The 17,017-nt window shown below is 51.2% G+C and overlaps 1 protein-coding gene across 2 annotated transcripts in view; it reads left to right on the forward strand.

The window, feature by feature from the left end:
- SEPTIN11 (septin 11) overlaps positions 1 to 17,017 on the forward strand; it is a 52,752-nt gene that overhangs the window by 22,987 nt on the left and 12,748 nt on the right. For both annotated transcript variants that reach the window (XM_054172549.1, XM_054172548.1), the window contains exons 2-7: positions 6,343 to 6,457; positions 7,616 to 7,811; positions 9,740 to 9,926; positions 11,702 to 11,863; positions 13,514 to 13,610; positions 15,539 to 15,707. In XM_054172549.1, coding sequence (XP_054028524.1) covers positions 6,343 to 6,457; positions 7,616 to 7,811; positions 9,740 to 9,926; positions 11,702 to 11,863; positions 13,514 to 13,610; positions 15,539 to 15,707 — 926 coding nt within the window. The remainder of the gene's footprint in view (positions 1 to 6,342; positions 6,458 to 7,615; positions 7,812 to 9,739; positions 9,927 to 11,701; positions 11,864 to 13,513; positions 13,611 to 15,538; positions 15,708 to 17,017) is intronic.

A 17,017-nucleotide genomic window follows, 5' to 3' on the forward strand; every position in this document is an offset into this window, starting at 1 on the left:
TGGTTACTGAGCTGGGGGCCAACTGTGGCATAACACTTGGGTGAGATTTCCTGTTACTGGGCATAGGGAGACCTGGCTTCTTGCTGCTTTAGACATTACTGGAGGACTACAGCTGGTGGTGGTGCCAGCTTTTATCCAGAAGAACAAGACAGTTTGAGGTCCAGCCCCTGCAGCAGTGAGTCACTGGCTGGGTTGGTGGTAGCTTGCCTGCCTTCCTGATCAATCTTAATGGCTTGCTTGACACATTAACCTTCAGACTGAGGATGTGTCTTCCCAAGGAGGTAAGTTGAAAGAGAAGGGGAGGGGGGGGAAAGAAGGGTGGGAGAAGACCCTCCCAGCCTTGAGTAGGTTGTGGAACATCTGCCTGAGTCTGCAGTCAGGCAGCAGCATGGAGACAGGAACTGTCCCTCCTCTGCTGGTGATAACTGATGGTTATCCTGGCCTTAAAATAACAACAGAAGTCCTTCCTTTCCTTTCTTCACTAACTGATTGATAGCCATGGGCTGTTTCCTTGGGGCATGACTGCAGGCAAGGAGGGGAAAGGAATTGTTCTCTCCTTTTGTCTTCACCCCATACTATTATACTTGAGTTTCCTCATCAAAGAATTAAGGGTTTAACTGTCACTGAAGTCTAAGGAAGGATAAGCTTTGTGGGTGCTGTTTCAAGGAACTTCAACTGTGAGCTTGTCTCTGGGAATATTTTATGCCCTGCCAGCAGGGGCCTCACATTTAACAACGTCAGAAGAGGATGCCATAGATCCATCTCTTCTGAACTCCTTGTTTCTGTGCTCACTGCTCTGTCCTGAGCCACTTTTTTATCAGAGCAGACTGAAGCATCTCTGAGGGATCCCTGGCTTTGGGTGCTGCATCTAAGATTGCTTCAGACTCACAGGAACATGCTCCTGGTAATGGGGCCAGAGTGTAACTGGCCTGACCTGCTGACAATAAAATCTTTCAGAGTTTCTTGAAGGTGCCTCTGAAGTCGTGTGGCCTCAAATAACTAAACACTTGCTTCATATTTGTGGTTGAACTCAATGTTTTGCATACCAGCATTTTTCTCCTCTAGAATTTGAGGCTTCTTTGTGTTTTCTTTAACTCTTTGGGGGCTGTGTGAAGCTGACCCCCAGCTGCTAGCGGCAGGGGGCCAGGAGGGGCTGAAGGGGAATATTTTGCTGGCAGCCTTCAAGCAGATGGGGCTCAGCCAGGAGCTTGCTTGGGTGGAGGAAACAGCTACCCTTGGGGTGAAATCCTGAGTGAGGAGAGCAGACAATAAATGGGGCAATAAATGCAGCCTTTTGAGAGTGGTACTCCTGTTTTCCACCCAGGAAATCTCAGGTCAGCTACCTTCTGAAGTGCAAGGACATCCCTTCTGCCCAGGGAGGTGGTGGAGTTCCCTGGAGGTGCTCTGAAAATGTGTACACATGGCATTTTGGGACATGGTTTAGTGGCTGTGGTGGTGTTGGGTTGATGGCTGGGGTTGAGAAGGCTCTGAGGAGACCTTGTAGCATCTATCCAGTACCCAAAGGGGCCCTACAGGAAGGCTGGGGAGGGACAAATTCTGAGGGTCTGTGATTCTGTGATAAGACAAGGAGCACGGGTTTGAAATTGGAGCAGGGGAAATTTAGATTGGTCATTAGGAAGTTCTTTACTGTGAGGGTGGTGAGACACTGGAATGGGTTGCCTGGAGAAGTTGTGGATGCCTCATCCCTGAATGTGTTCAAGACCAGGCTGCATGAGGCTTTTAGCAACCTGGACTAATGGGAGATGTCCCTGACCATGGCAGGGGAGTTAGAACTGGATGATCTTGAAGGTCCCTTCCAACCCAAACTGTTCTGTATTTCATGCTAGAGAAGTACTTCATTTCCAATCATGAGACCTACCTTTACATCCACCTCCCCAGCCCTCTACTATTGCTGACTCCAGTGAGGCAAAAAGGTTTCCCCTTACTCCTGCTAGCTCTGCCAAGTTGCTGTGGCTTAGAAGGAATGAGCTGATGCTCTCCTTGCACGTGCCTCCTCGGCCAAACTGTTTTATAAAGCTTCACTGGATGACATCCAGGCAAAACCACTGTGCCACAGCATCCCTGACAGCCTTGCCTGACCTATAAAACCTTTGCCACCAGGAGCTATGTGTGATGAAAAGCAGATCCCGAGTAGACGTGACTGGGCTCTGAGGCTGCAAACCCTTTCTGGTCTTTTGCAAGGCTTCCCCCCCCTACCCTAAAATGAAGAGCACCAGGATGTGGGGTCCTGGCAATGAATCTGTCTTTCTAATGCTGGTATGTGGTTGCTGCTGTGCCTCTGGAGGCCTGCCTCTGCTTCACTTACGCCCTCCCTTCCCCTACTAGACTTCAAACCAACAGCTGTGATAACAGCGCCTGAAAGATTGTTGTTGACCCAAGAAATAGCAACCCTGGGATGCCTGGGACTCCACAAAGCAATGCAAAGTGATCAGCATCTTTCCTAATAAACAAGCATTTACTTGGTCATAGAACTGTTGAGGGTGAAAGAGACCTTTGAGATCAAGTCTGGGTGAGTGGTTAGAGCTCACAGTCCCACCACTGCCACTAAACCGCATCGCTCAGCTCCACCTCCCGGCCTCTTTTCAATCCCTCCAGGGAGGGGGAGGCCACCATCTCCCTGAGCAGCCTGGTCCAGTGCCTGACAACCCTTGCTGGGAAGAAATTTTTCCTGTCTCCAACCTGAACCTTCCTGCCACACCTTGAGGCTATTTCCTCTTGTCCTGTCATTTCTTGCACATGAGGACAGACTGAGCCCCACCTGGCTCCAGCCTCCTTTTGGGGAGCTGTAGTGAGCGATGAGGTCTCCTCTCAGCCTCCTCTTGTGAGACTAGACACCAGCTCCCTCAGTTATTCTTCATAAGGGCCACTGTGTTCAAGACACTTCACTGGCTTTGTTGCCCTTCTCTGGACACACTCCAGCACCTCAATGCCCTTCTTGGAGTGAGGGGCCCAAAACTGACCTCAGTATTGGGGGTGAATACTGATGTTACACTCTCTAGTCTTGGGGAAGTTCAGAATCACTTCCTGCCTGTGTCTGGATGGTATGTGAAGGAGGGGGAGAGATTCATGTGAAGGAGACATGAGTAAGGAAGAGTGTAAAAAATTCTTGGGATGCCTTAAGCTCTCTGACATCTGAGAAGATCCAGACCCCCAAGCCTAGCAGCACATCCGGTGTGAATTGGCTGATCTCTGGCGAGTCTGTGGAGCTGCGCTTTTACCCAGGCTGATCTTGTCCATGGCTCCTGAAGCTGCAGACAAGGAGAGGTGCCTGGCAAACAGTTCCTCTGTTAGCATGCTTGTAAGAGGTCAGTGCTTGCAGAAACAGACACTTGTCTGTGTGGTCATGAAGCATCTCTTGGGCCTGTGTCGCTGTGGGTGGCAGCCGAAGGAGGTGTCTGGGTCCAGGGGTGTGTGGAGGTGCCGTGCTGTGCAATTGAGCTGATCACAGCCAGAGCAGCAGGGCCATCTGCCTTAGCAGCCCCTTGGTTTTCCAAACCTTCTGTTTTGCCAAACCCAAGGCGTGAATCACTTGCCTGTTCCGCTAATTGCACACTGAGCAATCAGGCTCGTTGCTCTCCGGCAGAGCTGCCGTCCCCATGTGGATCAAAGCTAAAGCTCATGGCATACTCCTGAGTTTGCAGAGGTTCTGGTCCTTGCCCCTGCCCCCTTGCCAGGCAGCTGAGGGTTGAAGACTGCAGCACTGCTGAGCAGACAAAGCCAGAACTGCCCATTCTGGTGCAGTTGGGCTAACTGGCAAAAGTGCCTCTGGTGGGTTTGATAATTAACATCCTTGGTGGACCTGTGCCTTGGCTAAAGGGGCTGCAGAGCCTCCTGGGGTCCTGCAGCTTCCATCTTGCTGCCCAAACCTCTGCTGTGAGAGCAAGGAAAGGGGGTCCAGCTTGTGTCTTTGTGGCAGCATCCCTGCAGTCTGGGAGCAGGAGCAAGTGATCCCCTTGCAGAGGGTGAAAGCAGGAGCAGAGGCCAGGCTGCAACAGGAGAAGGTCATGCACCTTTAATCCTCCCACTTGGAGAAGAGCAGCCTCCTTCTCTCCCAAGCAGTGCCAGCTCTCCATCTGCTTGTGCTGGAACTGTCTGTTGCATTGCATGATGCTTCCATTTGGGTGTGGAGGGAGGTGTTTAGAAATCCAAGTCCTGCCTGGTCTGGACTGCCTGCCTGTGATCCCTCAGCAGAAATGGGCATGTTTTCTGGATCCACTGAGTGAGATGTGCTGCAGGCTGGGGAATACTGAGGTAGGGGGAGGCTTGGATTTGCATTTCATGTGTGCACATGCTTTGGGCCTCTGAGCTTTCTGTGAGTGGTTTGGGCAGATATTAGACCACACTTCTGCCTCCTGGTATGCAGCACAGCTTGTGAAAAACACTTGGTGTCAGAAAGTGGAGAGAGAGTTTAGGTTTGCCACTGTTGGTGTTTGCCACTTGCAGGGAAGGGGGGAGAGGGAAGTGAGGGAGAAGAAACTAAACTAAAGAAGGTATGCAGCAAAAAATAACTGCCAGAGATGCAGGATCTGAGTCTGGCTGTGTTCCTGCTGAGTAACTGGTGCTGAGGCACTGCTTGCTTCCCTAAATATACCAGGGAAAGAGATACTGGGACTGTGCTGCAAGATGCTCAACACCCACTGCTTTCTGTGAAGCCTGTGAGTCATGAACACCTCTTGCTTTCTGGGATCTGCTCTGAGCTGCCTTTTACTTAATCATACCCAAGCCCACTGGCATTTTCAGAACACCAATGTTACAGTTGCTTAATTTAACCCATTCACAGCCTGCATAAACCCCAGGCTCTCCTTCCATTGTGCAGAGTGGGAAGTCCTCCTCCTCCACTGGGGATTCTTCTTTTAACAACCAGACAGGTCCTTTTTCCATGTCTGGTCCTAAGCCCACTGAGTTGGTGGAAGAGATGCTGGTGCTTCCAGACTGTGCAACCCACGAGTGTATTTAGCTCAGCAGTGTGTTTGGGGTCAGAGAAAGGTTAGTGTCTTCAGAGGAAAACCTGCTGTGAAGTCGAGAGGTGATTCTGTCACTCTGCTCTGGTGAGATTTGGGGCTGTTCAGCTTGGAGAAGAGAAGGCTCCAGGGAGACCCTAGAGCTACATTTCTCAATATCTGAAGGGGACCTCCAGGAAGGCTGGGGAGGGATTGTTTTAAAGGGCCTGTGGTGATAGGATGAGGGGCAATGGTTTGAAGCCAGAGCAGGGGAGATTTAGATTGGATGTTGGGAGGAAGTTCTGCACAATGAGGGTGGTGAGACACTGGAACAGGTTGTCCAGAGATGTGGTGGAGACCCCATCCTTGGAGGGGGCCAAGCTTGATGGTGCCCTGGGCAACCTGATCCAGTTGGAGATGTCTCTGCTGACTGCAGGGGGGTTGGGCAAGGTGGCCTTCGAGGGTCTTTTCCAACCTGATGCATTCTGTGATTCTGTGACATAACAGCAGAGCTGCTCTAGGTCTATCAAGCTGTCAGCATTTGTTGTTTGTTTATTTGTTGTTCACTGTTTTCTGTTGGCATATCTGCAGTTTGTCAGGGAAGACAGAAGTGGGCTGGCTGCTTGTTCCAAGCCGCTCTGAATTACTGTCCAGCTGTTGTGGAAAAGTCCTAAATATACTCTTGGAGTTGTTTCAAACCTCCCTTCTGCGAGGTCAGTGCTGCTTCATTACCCTCCACAGGAGAGCTGTGGAGGGTTTGATGTTATTAGCTCAGGCCCCCCAGGCAGCCAGGAGGAGGAGTGGGTCTTGAGGGATGATCTGCATCTCTGGAGTGCCTGGCCTGACTTTTTATCTGCTGAAGGCATGGAGCAGCAGCACAGTGAGCTCTAAGGGTCACACAGGAAACACTAGGAGCAGTGCCCTGCTTTCTCCCCTCTTGAAGAGGGAGGCTGGCAGCTTTCTGCTGTAGGTGTGTACAGGGGACATGAAGAAGACACTCTGCTGCTTCAGCAGTTGAACAGGAGTTGGTCTACAGCTGTGACCATGTTTCACCGTGTCTTTCTAGGTGTCTGCATAGATAATCCTTGGGCACCCCTCAGGATAGGTGATGCAGAGATCTCAGAAATCCGATGTTTGGGCGTTGCAGGCTGGTGCAGGGTCATGGTTTATTAGTTGCAGGCATAGAGAAACAGTCTGGTGGTGTTTGTGTGCCTTGATATTGGGATTTTCAGCTCCTCAGTCCCTCAGCAAAGAGCTTCATAGAAGTACAAGGAGAGCATGGTTAGGAGGCAAACTGAAGAGTTCTAACAGGGCTGGGCACAATCTTTCCTTAACAGGAGTGTTGTAACCCTCTTAAATGCTTTTCTTTTTGCTCTTACAGAATGATGACCTTAGGAACCTGTCCCTCTCTGGCCATGTGGGCTTTGACAGCCTCCCTGATCAGCTGGTCAACAAGTCAACATCACAGGGCTTCTGCTTCAACATCCTCTGTGTGGGTAAGTCATCCTGCACCACTGAGTGGTCAGCTTGTGCCAAGGGGTGCAGACAAATCCTTGAGTTAGCAGCTTCTGCCCCCTGCAGAGGGCAAGCTCTTAGCCAGTGGGGACTGGGGAAGTGACAGCTTCTTCCTAGAGCTGCTCCAGGCTAAAATACAGCATCTCTTTTTCTTTTCTCTACCCTGTCCCCTGAGCCTCAAAACAGATGGTTTCAGCTGTTGAAATCTCCCCTTTTGATCATCCTGTGGTTCTGCTTATCCCATGGGCTGCCCATAAGCAAGCTGGGCTAACTTGGGAACCAAATGTATTTTTGAAGCAATGTTAATTTAAGCCTGCCTTTCTCTGGGTTGGGCACAGAGGCTGTTTCTCAAATTGCATTCCTTCCCTTCCAGCCTTTGCCTACCTTGTTATATTCTTAGCTCCTCCAGCTGGAAACACTGCTGGTTTTAGTCTCCAGATAGGTACTGGAGAACAAAGCCTGTCACCTGTGCTGTGCCTCATCTGGGTGCTGCAAATTGGGTTTGGAACCTGATGTACTGTGTCGCTGCTCCCAAATTGTTCAGAGGGTGAAACCTGGGGAGGCAGCTTCTTCTCTTGGCTGTAGAGAGGTGCCTGCTCCCTTGGCACCCTGTGGATACTGTGCAGCTGGGAATCATGGGAATCATAGAATGGCTTGAGCTGCAAGGGACTAAAAGATCATCTTTTTCCAGCCTCTCTCTTTGGGCTGGAAAAGACCTCCAATATCATTGAGTCCAACCTTGGACCACTACAGCCATTAAACTGTGTCTCCAGGTGCCATGGCCACACATTTCTTGAACACCCCCAGGGATGGGGACTCCACCACCTCTCTGGGCAGCCTCTTCCAACCCCTGACCACTCCTGCAGGAAAAAAAAATTCCTAATCACCAACCTAGATGTCCCCTGGCACAATTTCCTCTCCTAATACTTGATACTAGTTCTATCACCTGCCAGTGTTGGCTCAGTGCTGGGGGATTGGTAAGGATGGAGGCTGTCTCCAAAGCCATCTGTTCCTGCAGGGATTATTTTTGCCACGTGCACAAAGGATAATTCACTGCTACCCAAGTGGAACAGCTCCTGTGTCTGAGAACGAGGTGGGGAGCAGTGAGAGCACACTAACCCAAGCCTCTGTCTGCTCAGGGGAGACTGGCATTGGCAAGTCAACGCTGATGGACACTCTGTTCAACACCAAGTTTGAGAGCGAGCCTGCGACGCACAACGAGCCTGGTGTGAGGTTGAAAGCCAGGAGCTACGAGCTGCAGGAGAGCAACGTCCGGCTGAAGCTGACTATCGTGGACACCGTTGGGTTTGGTGATCAGATCAACAAAGATGACAGGTACATTGATGTCTGTCTGTCTGTCTGTCTGTCAGCAGGAGGAATCCTTGGCATGGCGTGCCCTGGTGTGTTTCCTGGCCCAGGAGTGGCGGCTGGCGTCGCTGTCCCCACCAGACAGGTAGAAGTGACCAGGAAGTGAGGGACAAACAGACCAGCCAGGCTACAGAAGTGGTGCTTCTGCCCTCCTCGTCTCTGTGCAGCTCAGCTGGAGTCTCTGCTTGAGCTGAAATGTGTAAATATTTGAAAGCACAAGTTCAAGTTGCAGTTACATGGCACCTCTTAGAGAGCTGCAACCCAGCTCACAGCTCCTGTTCATACCACCCTGGAATGCCCAAGTGGGTTTTACTTCACCATTGTTCCCAGGTGCTGATTTCCACGCTGTAAGCATCAAGTAAATATTCTGGGCAGCCTACACAGTCCCTTTTGTCCATCCATATGGACTTTTGCTGCAGTGTTAAAACTGATCATTGTGTGGTCATGGATAATTAACACATGCCCATGTCTTGGAGCCATACCTGCCTCATTGCAGTCATCCCAGCTACCTCTGCAGAGCAGGATCTGCTTCCTGTGCCATCAGGAAAACTGGAGACATATCCAACAGCTTCCACAGTGATTGATTTCTGTACCTCCTAATTCCTGCATGACACCAAACCCCAACTATTGTCCCCATTTTGTGGCTTCTGCCCCTGACTAACACTGCAGAGCCCAATGGGTGAGGGGCACGTGCTGGCTGGAGGGATTGCTCTGCACCTCAGCCCCTGCCATATGCTCTGGGCAAGAACAAAAGCTTCTGGGAGGAGGAGCAGGTGCTGGGAGCAGGGATGCTTTGCAGCCTGTTACTGCCCAGTCACTTTGCATTTGCTCCAGCTGGCTGACAAGAGCCAGCAGTGCTGGTGGTGAAGCCCCTCCAGCTTCTCCCTTGGGCACTTGGAAAGAGGAGCAGTCACAGGCAGCAGGGCTTAGGGACAGCATTGGTCTAACTGCTGTGTCCCCACACATATGACTGTAGTGGGTGGGATTTTCCCTCTGCTCCTGGTTTGAGTCATAAAAATCACACAATTGTTTGGGTGGGAAAAGCCATCTAAGATCACTGAGTCCAACCATCAACCTAACACCACTATGGCCACTAAACCATGTCTCCAGGTGCTATGTCCACGTGTTTCTTGAACACCTCCAGGGATGGGGACTCCACCACCTCCCTGGGTAGCCTGCTCCAACCCCTGACCACTCTTGCAGCAAAGACATTTTTCCTCATCTCCAACCTAACCCTCCTCTGGCATGATTTCAGGCCATTCCCAGTCCTTTTTTTACTGTTTTCCCCCAGTGCATTCTCTAGTTATCTCCTGCACTTTGGTTGCAAGCTTCAAGTCCTGAAAGCTCCTTTTGTTCCTTTGTGGCTCTCCCCATTTTTAAGATCACAAACAGGTTTTTGCACAAGCCAGGGCAGGTGGTGGTTTCCTGTTTGAGTTTCCTTGTATCAGGGAATTCTCAGTGACACTGGCAGAGCAGCAGCTCAGGCTTTGCTTGGAGAGACTGCAAAGCACCTTCTTTTGCAGGGCAGCAGCCTTGTGTGGCTTCCATGCACCTGAAGTCCAGGCTCTCTGCCACTTTGTCTTGTTAATATGTCCGTAGTGCTCTCCCTGTGCACCCAGTGGAGAGACACTGGTTAAGGAGGGGCAACAGGTTGGGCAGGAGGGGTCCTAAAAGCAACACCTGTTCCATAATGCACAGAACAGCCATGAGTTGCCCAGAAATGTGGTTGAGACCCCATCCCTGGAGACATTCAACATCAAACTTGGTGGGGTGCTGAGCAGCCTGCTCTAGTTGGAGATGCTCACTGCAGGGGGGTTGGACGAGATGAGCTCCAGCCCAGTGCGTTCTGTGGTTCTGTGAGTGTCCCTCAGTGCCCTGTGGCTTTCTCTCCCCAGCTACAAGCCCATAGTAGAGTACATCGATGCACAATTTGAAGCCTACTTGCAGGAGGAGCTGAAGATCAAACGGTCCCTGTTCAATTACCACGACACCCGAATCCACGCCTGCCTGTACTTCATTGCACCGACTGGACACTCACTCAAGTCCCTAGACTTGGTCACCATGAAGAAGCTTGACAGCAAGGTACTCACTGCTCATGTTATAAATGACATGGGGTGGGACTAGATGACCTTCAGGGGTCCTTTCCAACCCCAAGCATTCTGTGATTCTATGAAATCAGAGTTTGAGGTTGGGCTGTGCTGGCTCTGGCCCTCAGAGACGTGGTTGCCATCTCTGATTCACTTTGTCCAGCAGGTTAATTAGGTTTTGGTACCAAACCTGAGTCAGTGAGCGTGCATGAGATGAGAATTACATCAAAAACACTTGAGGTCATCTTCCCAATCAATGAAAAACAAATCAAAATGCTGTGTTTGCATGCTCTGGCTGCATCCAGCCAGACACAAGCAGTGATTTGATCTCCTGTTACTCTAACCATGAGCTGATAAAGAAGAATCTGAATTAATGCATTACTCACCATGTGCCTTCTCAGCTACTCTCCTGACTAGCAAGAATGGCAACCAGGCTTGGTTTAAACCATGGAGTTTCACTAGATACCTGCCAGAAGATGCTGTTTCTTTTCTGGGGAAATGATCCAAGGGACAGATGTAGAACTTGAGGTTTTTAAACTAAGCTTCCTCTGTGCTTCTCTACATCATGATTTAAGCAATTCCAATCAGTCCACCTTGCACCTTTGGCTCACTGAATCCTGATTCTGCAAAAGATAAATGATGACAGTGGCTCTTTATTTCCCAGGGTGACCTATTGATTGGGGTTTATGCAGTGATGGAGAAGGATGCCTGCTCTGCTCCACTTAAAATAGGGTTATGGAGATTTACCCAAAGTGAGCTGATTGCCAAAAGGCAGAACATGAATGTCAAAGGGGGATTGCATAACTCCAGGCCATCCTCTAAGCAGAATTAAGAGGATTTTCAAGTACTGTAGTTAAAAGCCCTTCATATGGGTCAATATCATCAACATCATCTCTACAATTTCTTCCTGCTGTTGCAAGGAAAAGCCAGGTCCTGCAAGATCAGAAGCAGAAATTGCCCATCTTGAAGGAGCAGGAAGGAAAAGAAAGCAGAATTCCTCCTCCTAATGTGTTCCTGTCCTGTCCCAGCAAAGCAGACACTTGTGCAGTGCCTCAGTCCATCCAGCTGCTCTGGGGGTACCAAGCTCCTGGATGATGTTGCTGTTTGCCATCCTACTGCCAGTGCTGCAAACAGCCTGTCCAGGGAAGGGTGGCAGCAGCTTGCCTCTCAGGTCTGTGTTAACCTGGTGGATCATCTCTTAGAGAGCAATCATCCCTAGTGCTGCAGTGGAGCAGTGTTTGGGAGCATGAGAGGGCATGCAGGTGGAGGAAGCATGCTGGTGATACTGTCAGCCCCTACCCTGTGTGAAGTGTGGATGCAGATCCCTCTAGGGGGGTTAACAGCAGCACTGCTGCCCACCCCTGATGATGAAACCAAGCAAACAGCCATGATGAAAGGCTGTTAGGTCTGAGTGTGTCTCTTGCAGTGCTGCAGCCTGCTGTGGTGTGGAGGAGAGCCTGGATGGTAATTTCCTTTTCTTAATCTATGACAGCATTTCCTGACCAGCCAATTCGGATGAGGAGGGGAACACGACAGGAAGCAGCACGTTGCCAAATTGCATTTGACTTCTTTTTAAGGCCATCATCACTGCTGCCTGAAAATCCTGTGGTGCTGTCAGCAGCAGTCCTGGGGAAGGTCTTCTGCTGAGCTGGGTAGTGGTTGGTGGCACTCACAGGGCTGTTGCTGTGGGGTTCATGCTGCTCTGTCCTTTCCCAGTGACACAGCAGCACATGCAGTCCTTCATCTGGAGGTGCTGTCTCTGTCTTGCAGGTGAACATCATCCCCATCATTGCCAAGGCTGACACCATTGCCAAGAATGAGTTGCACAAGTTCAAGAGCAAAATCATGAGCGAGCTGGTCAGCAATGGTGTCCAGATCTACCAGTTCCCAACGGATGAAGAGACAGTGGCTGAGATCAATGCCACCATGAGTGTATGTTATTTACCTTAGTTTGCATGGGCTCACCCCTGATGCTCGGGCACATTGTACCATGCTGCTTCTGGCTTTAAAACTGCAGTCTGAGCACGGGCTTTTGGAGCTGACATCCCTGTCACCCATGGGCTGCTTGGCCTGGAGTACTTCATTGTCTGACAAATGATTCTCTTCTGAGCACTTTTTTTTTCATCTCCTTCCCCTGGTGCAGTATTCCCATCTTGGGGAAGGAAGAGGATGGGAGGCAGGGCCCCAGCACAAGTCAGGGCAAAGGGCTGGGGTTTGGGTTTCCTGTCCCACTTGCTGCTTAGCAGGGGCTGATTCACTTCAGCCTTTGTTTTGTTTTCCGGTGGGAGTGGGGGCATCACTGGTGATGTTCCAGCTCTCAGCAGGGCCAGTGGCCATCAGCAGCAGGGGCTCTGGCTTCCATCTCCTTCCCTTCCTCCAGTGATGAGATTTGAGGGCAGACAGGGCTGGGGTGGGGCTTACAGGGAGAAACAGTTTGCCCCTCAATGTGCCTGAGGGGGGACATCAGGGGAAGAATCTGAGCACAAGGTTTCTGACAGCGGCTTGCATCACAGCAGTGCTAACAGGGCCCTTGGGTGGCCTTAGTAGGGCACATAACACTCAAGAGGACATGCCAAGCCCAAAGCAAGTGAAGAATGAAGTTATCTGCCTTTTTAGAGGGAGCAGAGGCATCAAGGTGAAGCAATTTCCTTGCAACTTTTGAAGGCTTTGAAGAGTTTGCCTGCACCACTGTTTGAAGATGGGCAGATGTCCCATCCAGCTGGATGTTGGCCTCTCTCAACACTACTGTGTTGCTTCTCTTCCCTGTCTGGTATTTTCTTAGCAGCAAGAAGCTGGCAGAGAGAAGGGACAGAGCTCTGCCAGCATGCAGTGTGTGCTTTGCTCTCTGCTGCAGCCTGGCTGCTAGGAAGCTCCTTTACCACTCAATCATCCTGTCTGCCCCTTAGTTTCTTCCCACATGCAGCCTGTGACCACAGCTTGCCCAGCAAGGCACCCAATCCCAGAGCTTGCACCCAGCCCTTTTGGGTGCTAAGGCAGGGAGAGCACCATGGGGCAGAGAGAGGCCAGCTGCCCCCTGGCAGCAGCCACATTTCTGGGAGCAGATCCCAGATTGTCACGACCACACCCATGGAGGGACTGGGACAGTGACTCAGATGTGTCAGCCCAGGGCTGGGTCAGCTCCACTCTTCCCCTTGCTCACAGCTTTGCCCTCTTTAAGAGGAAGCTTTAGCAGTTGTTTCTAGCAGCAGAACCCCGCTGCATTTTTAGCCTACCTTCCTTGGGAGGATGTACTTTATGTTCTTATTGTTTAGCAGCGAGTTTTCCTCTCTGATCAAATTCAATTCCAGTTTCCAAGACTACTGCAGTGCTCAGGATAGCCATGCCTTGGGAAAAAATCTCTCTTGTACTTTTAGGACTTCAGAATTTAGGACTTTCAGAATTTTGAGCAGGTTTCTCACACAGGTTTCTTTGGTGCTCTTTCTGAAACATGAGGTGAACTGCAAGGGAGTTTTAGCAACTTCAGTCCAGCAAGGCTGCCACAGTAAACAGTTTTCTTCAGAAACAATCCCTGGCAAGGCAGCAAAGGAAATCCCTAACCTCATTGTCCCTTTCCTTTTGTAGGTCCACCTTCCTTTTGCTGTAGTTGGCAGCACTGAAGAAGTGAAGATTGGCAACAAGATGGCAAAAGCCAGGCAGTACCCCTGGGGTGTTGTGCAGGGTATGTTACTGGAAGCTCAAATAAGGCCTTGTCATCCTCTCTCAGCCTGAGGAAAGCTGCTTTGATCTCTGGATGGTCCTTATCAAAATCTCTCTTGAGAAAGCAAGATCACAGCTCTAAGACTTCTCCTTAAAATCAAGACCTTGCAACCTAGATCTAAATATGGAGGGGGTTTGGTGGGAGGGTGGTGATGACAAGCTAGGTGCTGCTTTGGGAGAGAGCAGGGTAACATTGCTAGGAGATGGTAAATAAGTAGCTTGAAGAATGAAAATGGAAATCTCTGTTCTTTATGCTTTTGTGCCAGCAAAAAAGAATGGGCAGCAGGGAGGGCTTGGGCAGCTGAGTGGTTGGTTTGGACCCTGCACAGAAGCCTGAATGCAAACCTGCAGCTGAGGGATTTTCTGGGCAGGTTGGTGGGTGCTCTGCTTTTTCAGCTTGATGTGGGAGCAAAACTAATTCAACACCTGGCTGCTTGGTGTGGCTTGTTCTGGTATCAGAAACTGGATGTGCAGCTCGAGTGTGAAACCCCCCAGAAAGTCTAGCCAAGGGCAGACATGGGCTAGGGCTGTGTTTGCAACCCAGGATGTTGGAGACCCAGCTGGTCCTTGCCTTCCCAACCAGCACTGAGTAGTGCAGGGCTGAGATAACCATAGAGCTGTTGGAGTTGAAAGGGACCTTTGAGATCCAACCACTCACCCAGAGCTCACAACCCCAGCACTGCTGGTAAGCCACTGCCACTAAACCACATCCCTCAGCACCACCTCCACGACTCCTTTCCATCCCTCCAGGGATGGTGACTCCACCACCTCCCTGGGCAGCTTCTTCCAGTGCCAGAAAACCCTTGCTGGGAAGAAATTGTTCCAAATGTCCAACCTGAACCTGCCCTGGCACAGCTTGAGGCTGTTGAGATGGTGCTGGGCTGCTGTGTATCCAGTTGGAGAATGGCCCAGAGAACCACAGGGAAATGTTCTCAGGGCAGTTCTGCAAAGCTCACTTGAGATTTTTCTCAGCAACACAAGCTGACCCTGAGGCAGCTTCAGGCTTGCTACTTCCAGTGTACAGCACAGGATAGCACCAGGAGTAACCTGCAGTTAGGAAAGAAGCCTTGGACTTGACATGTATCCTGCTGTTCCCAGAAAACCAGGATCAGGGAGTGAAAGAGATTTAGCTGGGTACCAGAGTGGCTTTGAAGATCTGACCCTGAACTGCCCCTTTGCAGGGACATCTGTTCTGGTCTGAAGGGGAGCAGCTGGAGTGCTTTGCTGTGTCCCTGGAGGCAGGCTCCAGAGTTGTCTGTTAGCAGCAGAGATGCCTGCTGCTTGCTGTTGCATCCTAAAGAGAGAACTTCCATCCCTTGTCTTCAAGTGTGCCCAGACCATTTGCTTGTGCTGCAGTGTGCAGCCTTCAGCCCACTGAACAGCTTGTGCACCCAGGGGCTGATGGTGACACACCACAGCCTGCTCAGAATAGAAGCTGTTCTGGGAAGCCACGTTCTGCTCCACGTGCTGCCTCCCTTTAATGCCAGGAGCAGGGGTTTGGGGCTCCTTGGTAAGCTCAGCTGGCATGGAAAGGGTGCAGCCTCTCTGGTGGGGTCTTCTCATAACCTTTCCTATCCCCACTGCTACTTGGTTCCTCACCTGGGCCCCTTTTGGGGATGTGGATTTAGAGTGGGAAGTGAAAGCCTGTGTGCAGGTGGATCACCATCACCTTGCTGGTGCAGAAATGCATGGAGAGGCTGGAGCTCTGTGGCAGCACAGAGATCTTGCAAGTGAAAGGCCGGGGACTGGTGCTCGTGGTGGAGCGGGGTGGCATTTAGGTGCAGGCTGAAGAGCTCCAAGGCTTGCTGAACTGGGGCTCAGGTCCAGGGAAATGGGGAGACCTGGCTGCTGGGTTTAACATTGCCTGTGGATGGTCTGTCTGCATTGCAGTTGAAAATGAAAACCACTGTGACTTTGTGAAGCTGCGGGAGATGCTGATCCGAGTGAACATGGAGGACCTGAGGGAGCAGACACACACCAGGCACTATGAGCTCTACAGGCGCTGCAAGCTGGAGGAGATGGGCTTCAAGGACACAGACCCAGACAGCAAGCCCTTCAGGTGGGGAAGCAGCTCTGCACAACCAGAGAGGCTGGAGGGCTGGGGCTGCTGGTACTTGCTAGGGAGGGAATAGCTGTGGACACTTGGAGCAACTGAGATCCAGCTGGGGAGGGAAAACCTCCTGCAATGCAATTTGTCCTCAGGGCCTAGGGCTTGTACAGGGGAAGCACAGGCAAAGCCTGGGTGGCTGACAGCCAATTCTTTGTGCCATTCTCTGAGCATCTCTTGCTCTGCTGCATCAAATACACACTGCTGACTCTCCCTCAGCTGTCCAGTCACGAGGGAAGCTTCAGCTCTTCTTCCTGCTAGCAGTACCATGAGCGTCTTGGAGACTTGAGTGAAGCTGTTGATTAGCAAGCTTGTTAATCACTTCAGAAATCCCTCCTGATACAGTTTTCCCTTGGAGGAGGTCAGGGTTTGAGATGGTCAGGTGCCCCCTTTCCTCCACTGCAGACTCAGCTGTCATCTTGCTCAGTTCCAAGTCAGGGCCACGTACAATTGCTGGGCTTGAAAAGCAGAGCTGTATCTGTGCTGAGAGGATGGCAACTTGTGTTGAGATGTAACTGGTTCCTGAAGAGGAGACCCTGGGAGAGATGTCATTGTTGACTCCTGAGAGCCTTTCACAGCTGCTGCAAGGTGTGCTGTGAAGAGGGTGCCGTGCTCTGATGCTTGAGGTTTGGCTCGTTCCCAAATACAGAGTTTGTGTTGTCTGACAGCTTTGTTGGTCTGAAGCCCATGCCATTAGCCAGGGACAACAGCTGTGTGGGAACTGGGAGGGAGTGTTTGTTTTCTGCTCTCATTTCCTGTTTCCCATTCCTCCCCAACTTCTCCCCAACAATTGCCTCAGCAGCATCCCACGCTCCCCTCTCTCCCAGAGGACAGCAGTCCCAGTTCAGTGAGCATCACTGTGGGTTTAGCCCCAGCACTCATCCACGTGGCAGGAGTAGCTGTGCCCAACCCTGGGATGGCAGCTGTGCAGCCAGGGACGTGGTTCATCTGTGGCCCTCAGCAGGGGAGAGCCAGGTGGGCTCCAGAGCAGGAGGAGTGGGGGCTCTGTGTCCACGTGTCTGGGAAACAGCCCTCCGTGGTGAGCTGAGCGAGGTCTGCGACACGGAGCCTTCAGGGCTTCATCTGTGACTTGCTGAGTTGATGCAGCTGCATTTCTTCTGCAGCACAGGAGCTCTGCCAGCATCAGTGGAGCCCAGTTCTGTTACTAAGCCCAAGTGTGAAGCTTTATTGGATTTCCTTTCTGGAGAGCATGGCTTAAGATGGGCTCAGCCCTTCCCTTTGAGGAATCTGAGGAATTTCCA

Source organism: Dryobates pubescens, chromosome 24 (genome assembly GCF_014839835.1).
Source record: "Dryobates pubescens isolate bDryPub1 chromosome 24, bDryPub1.pri, whole genome shotgun sequence".
Lineage (NCBI taxonomy): Eukaryota > Metazoa > Chordata > Aves > Piciformes > Picidae > Dryobates > Dryobates pubescens.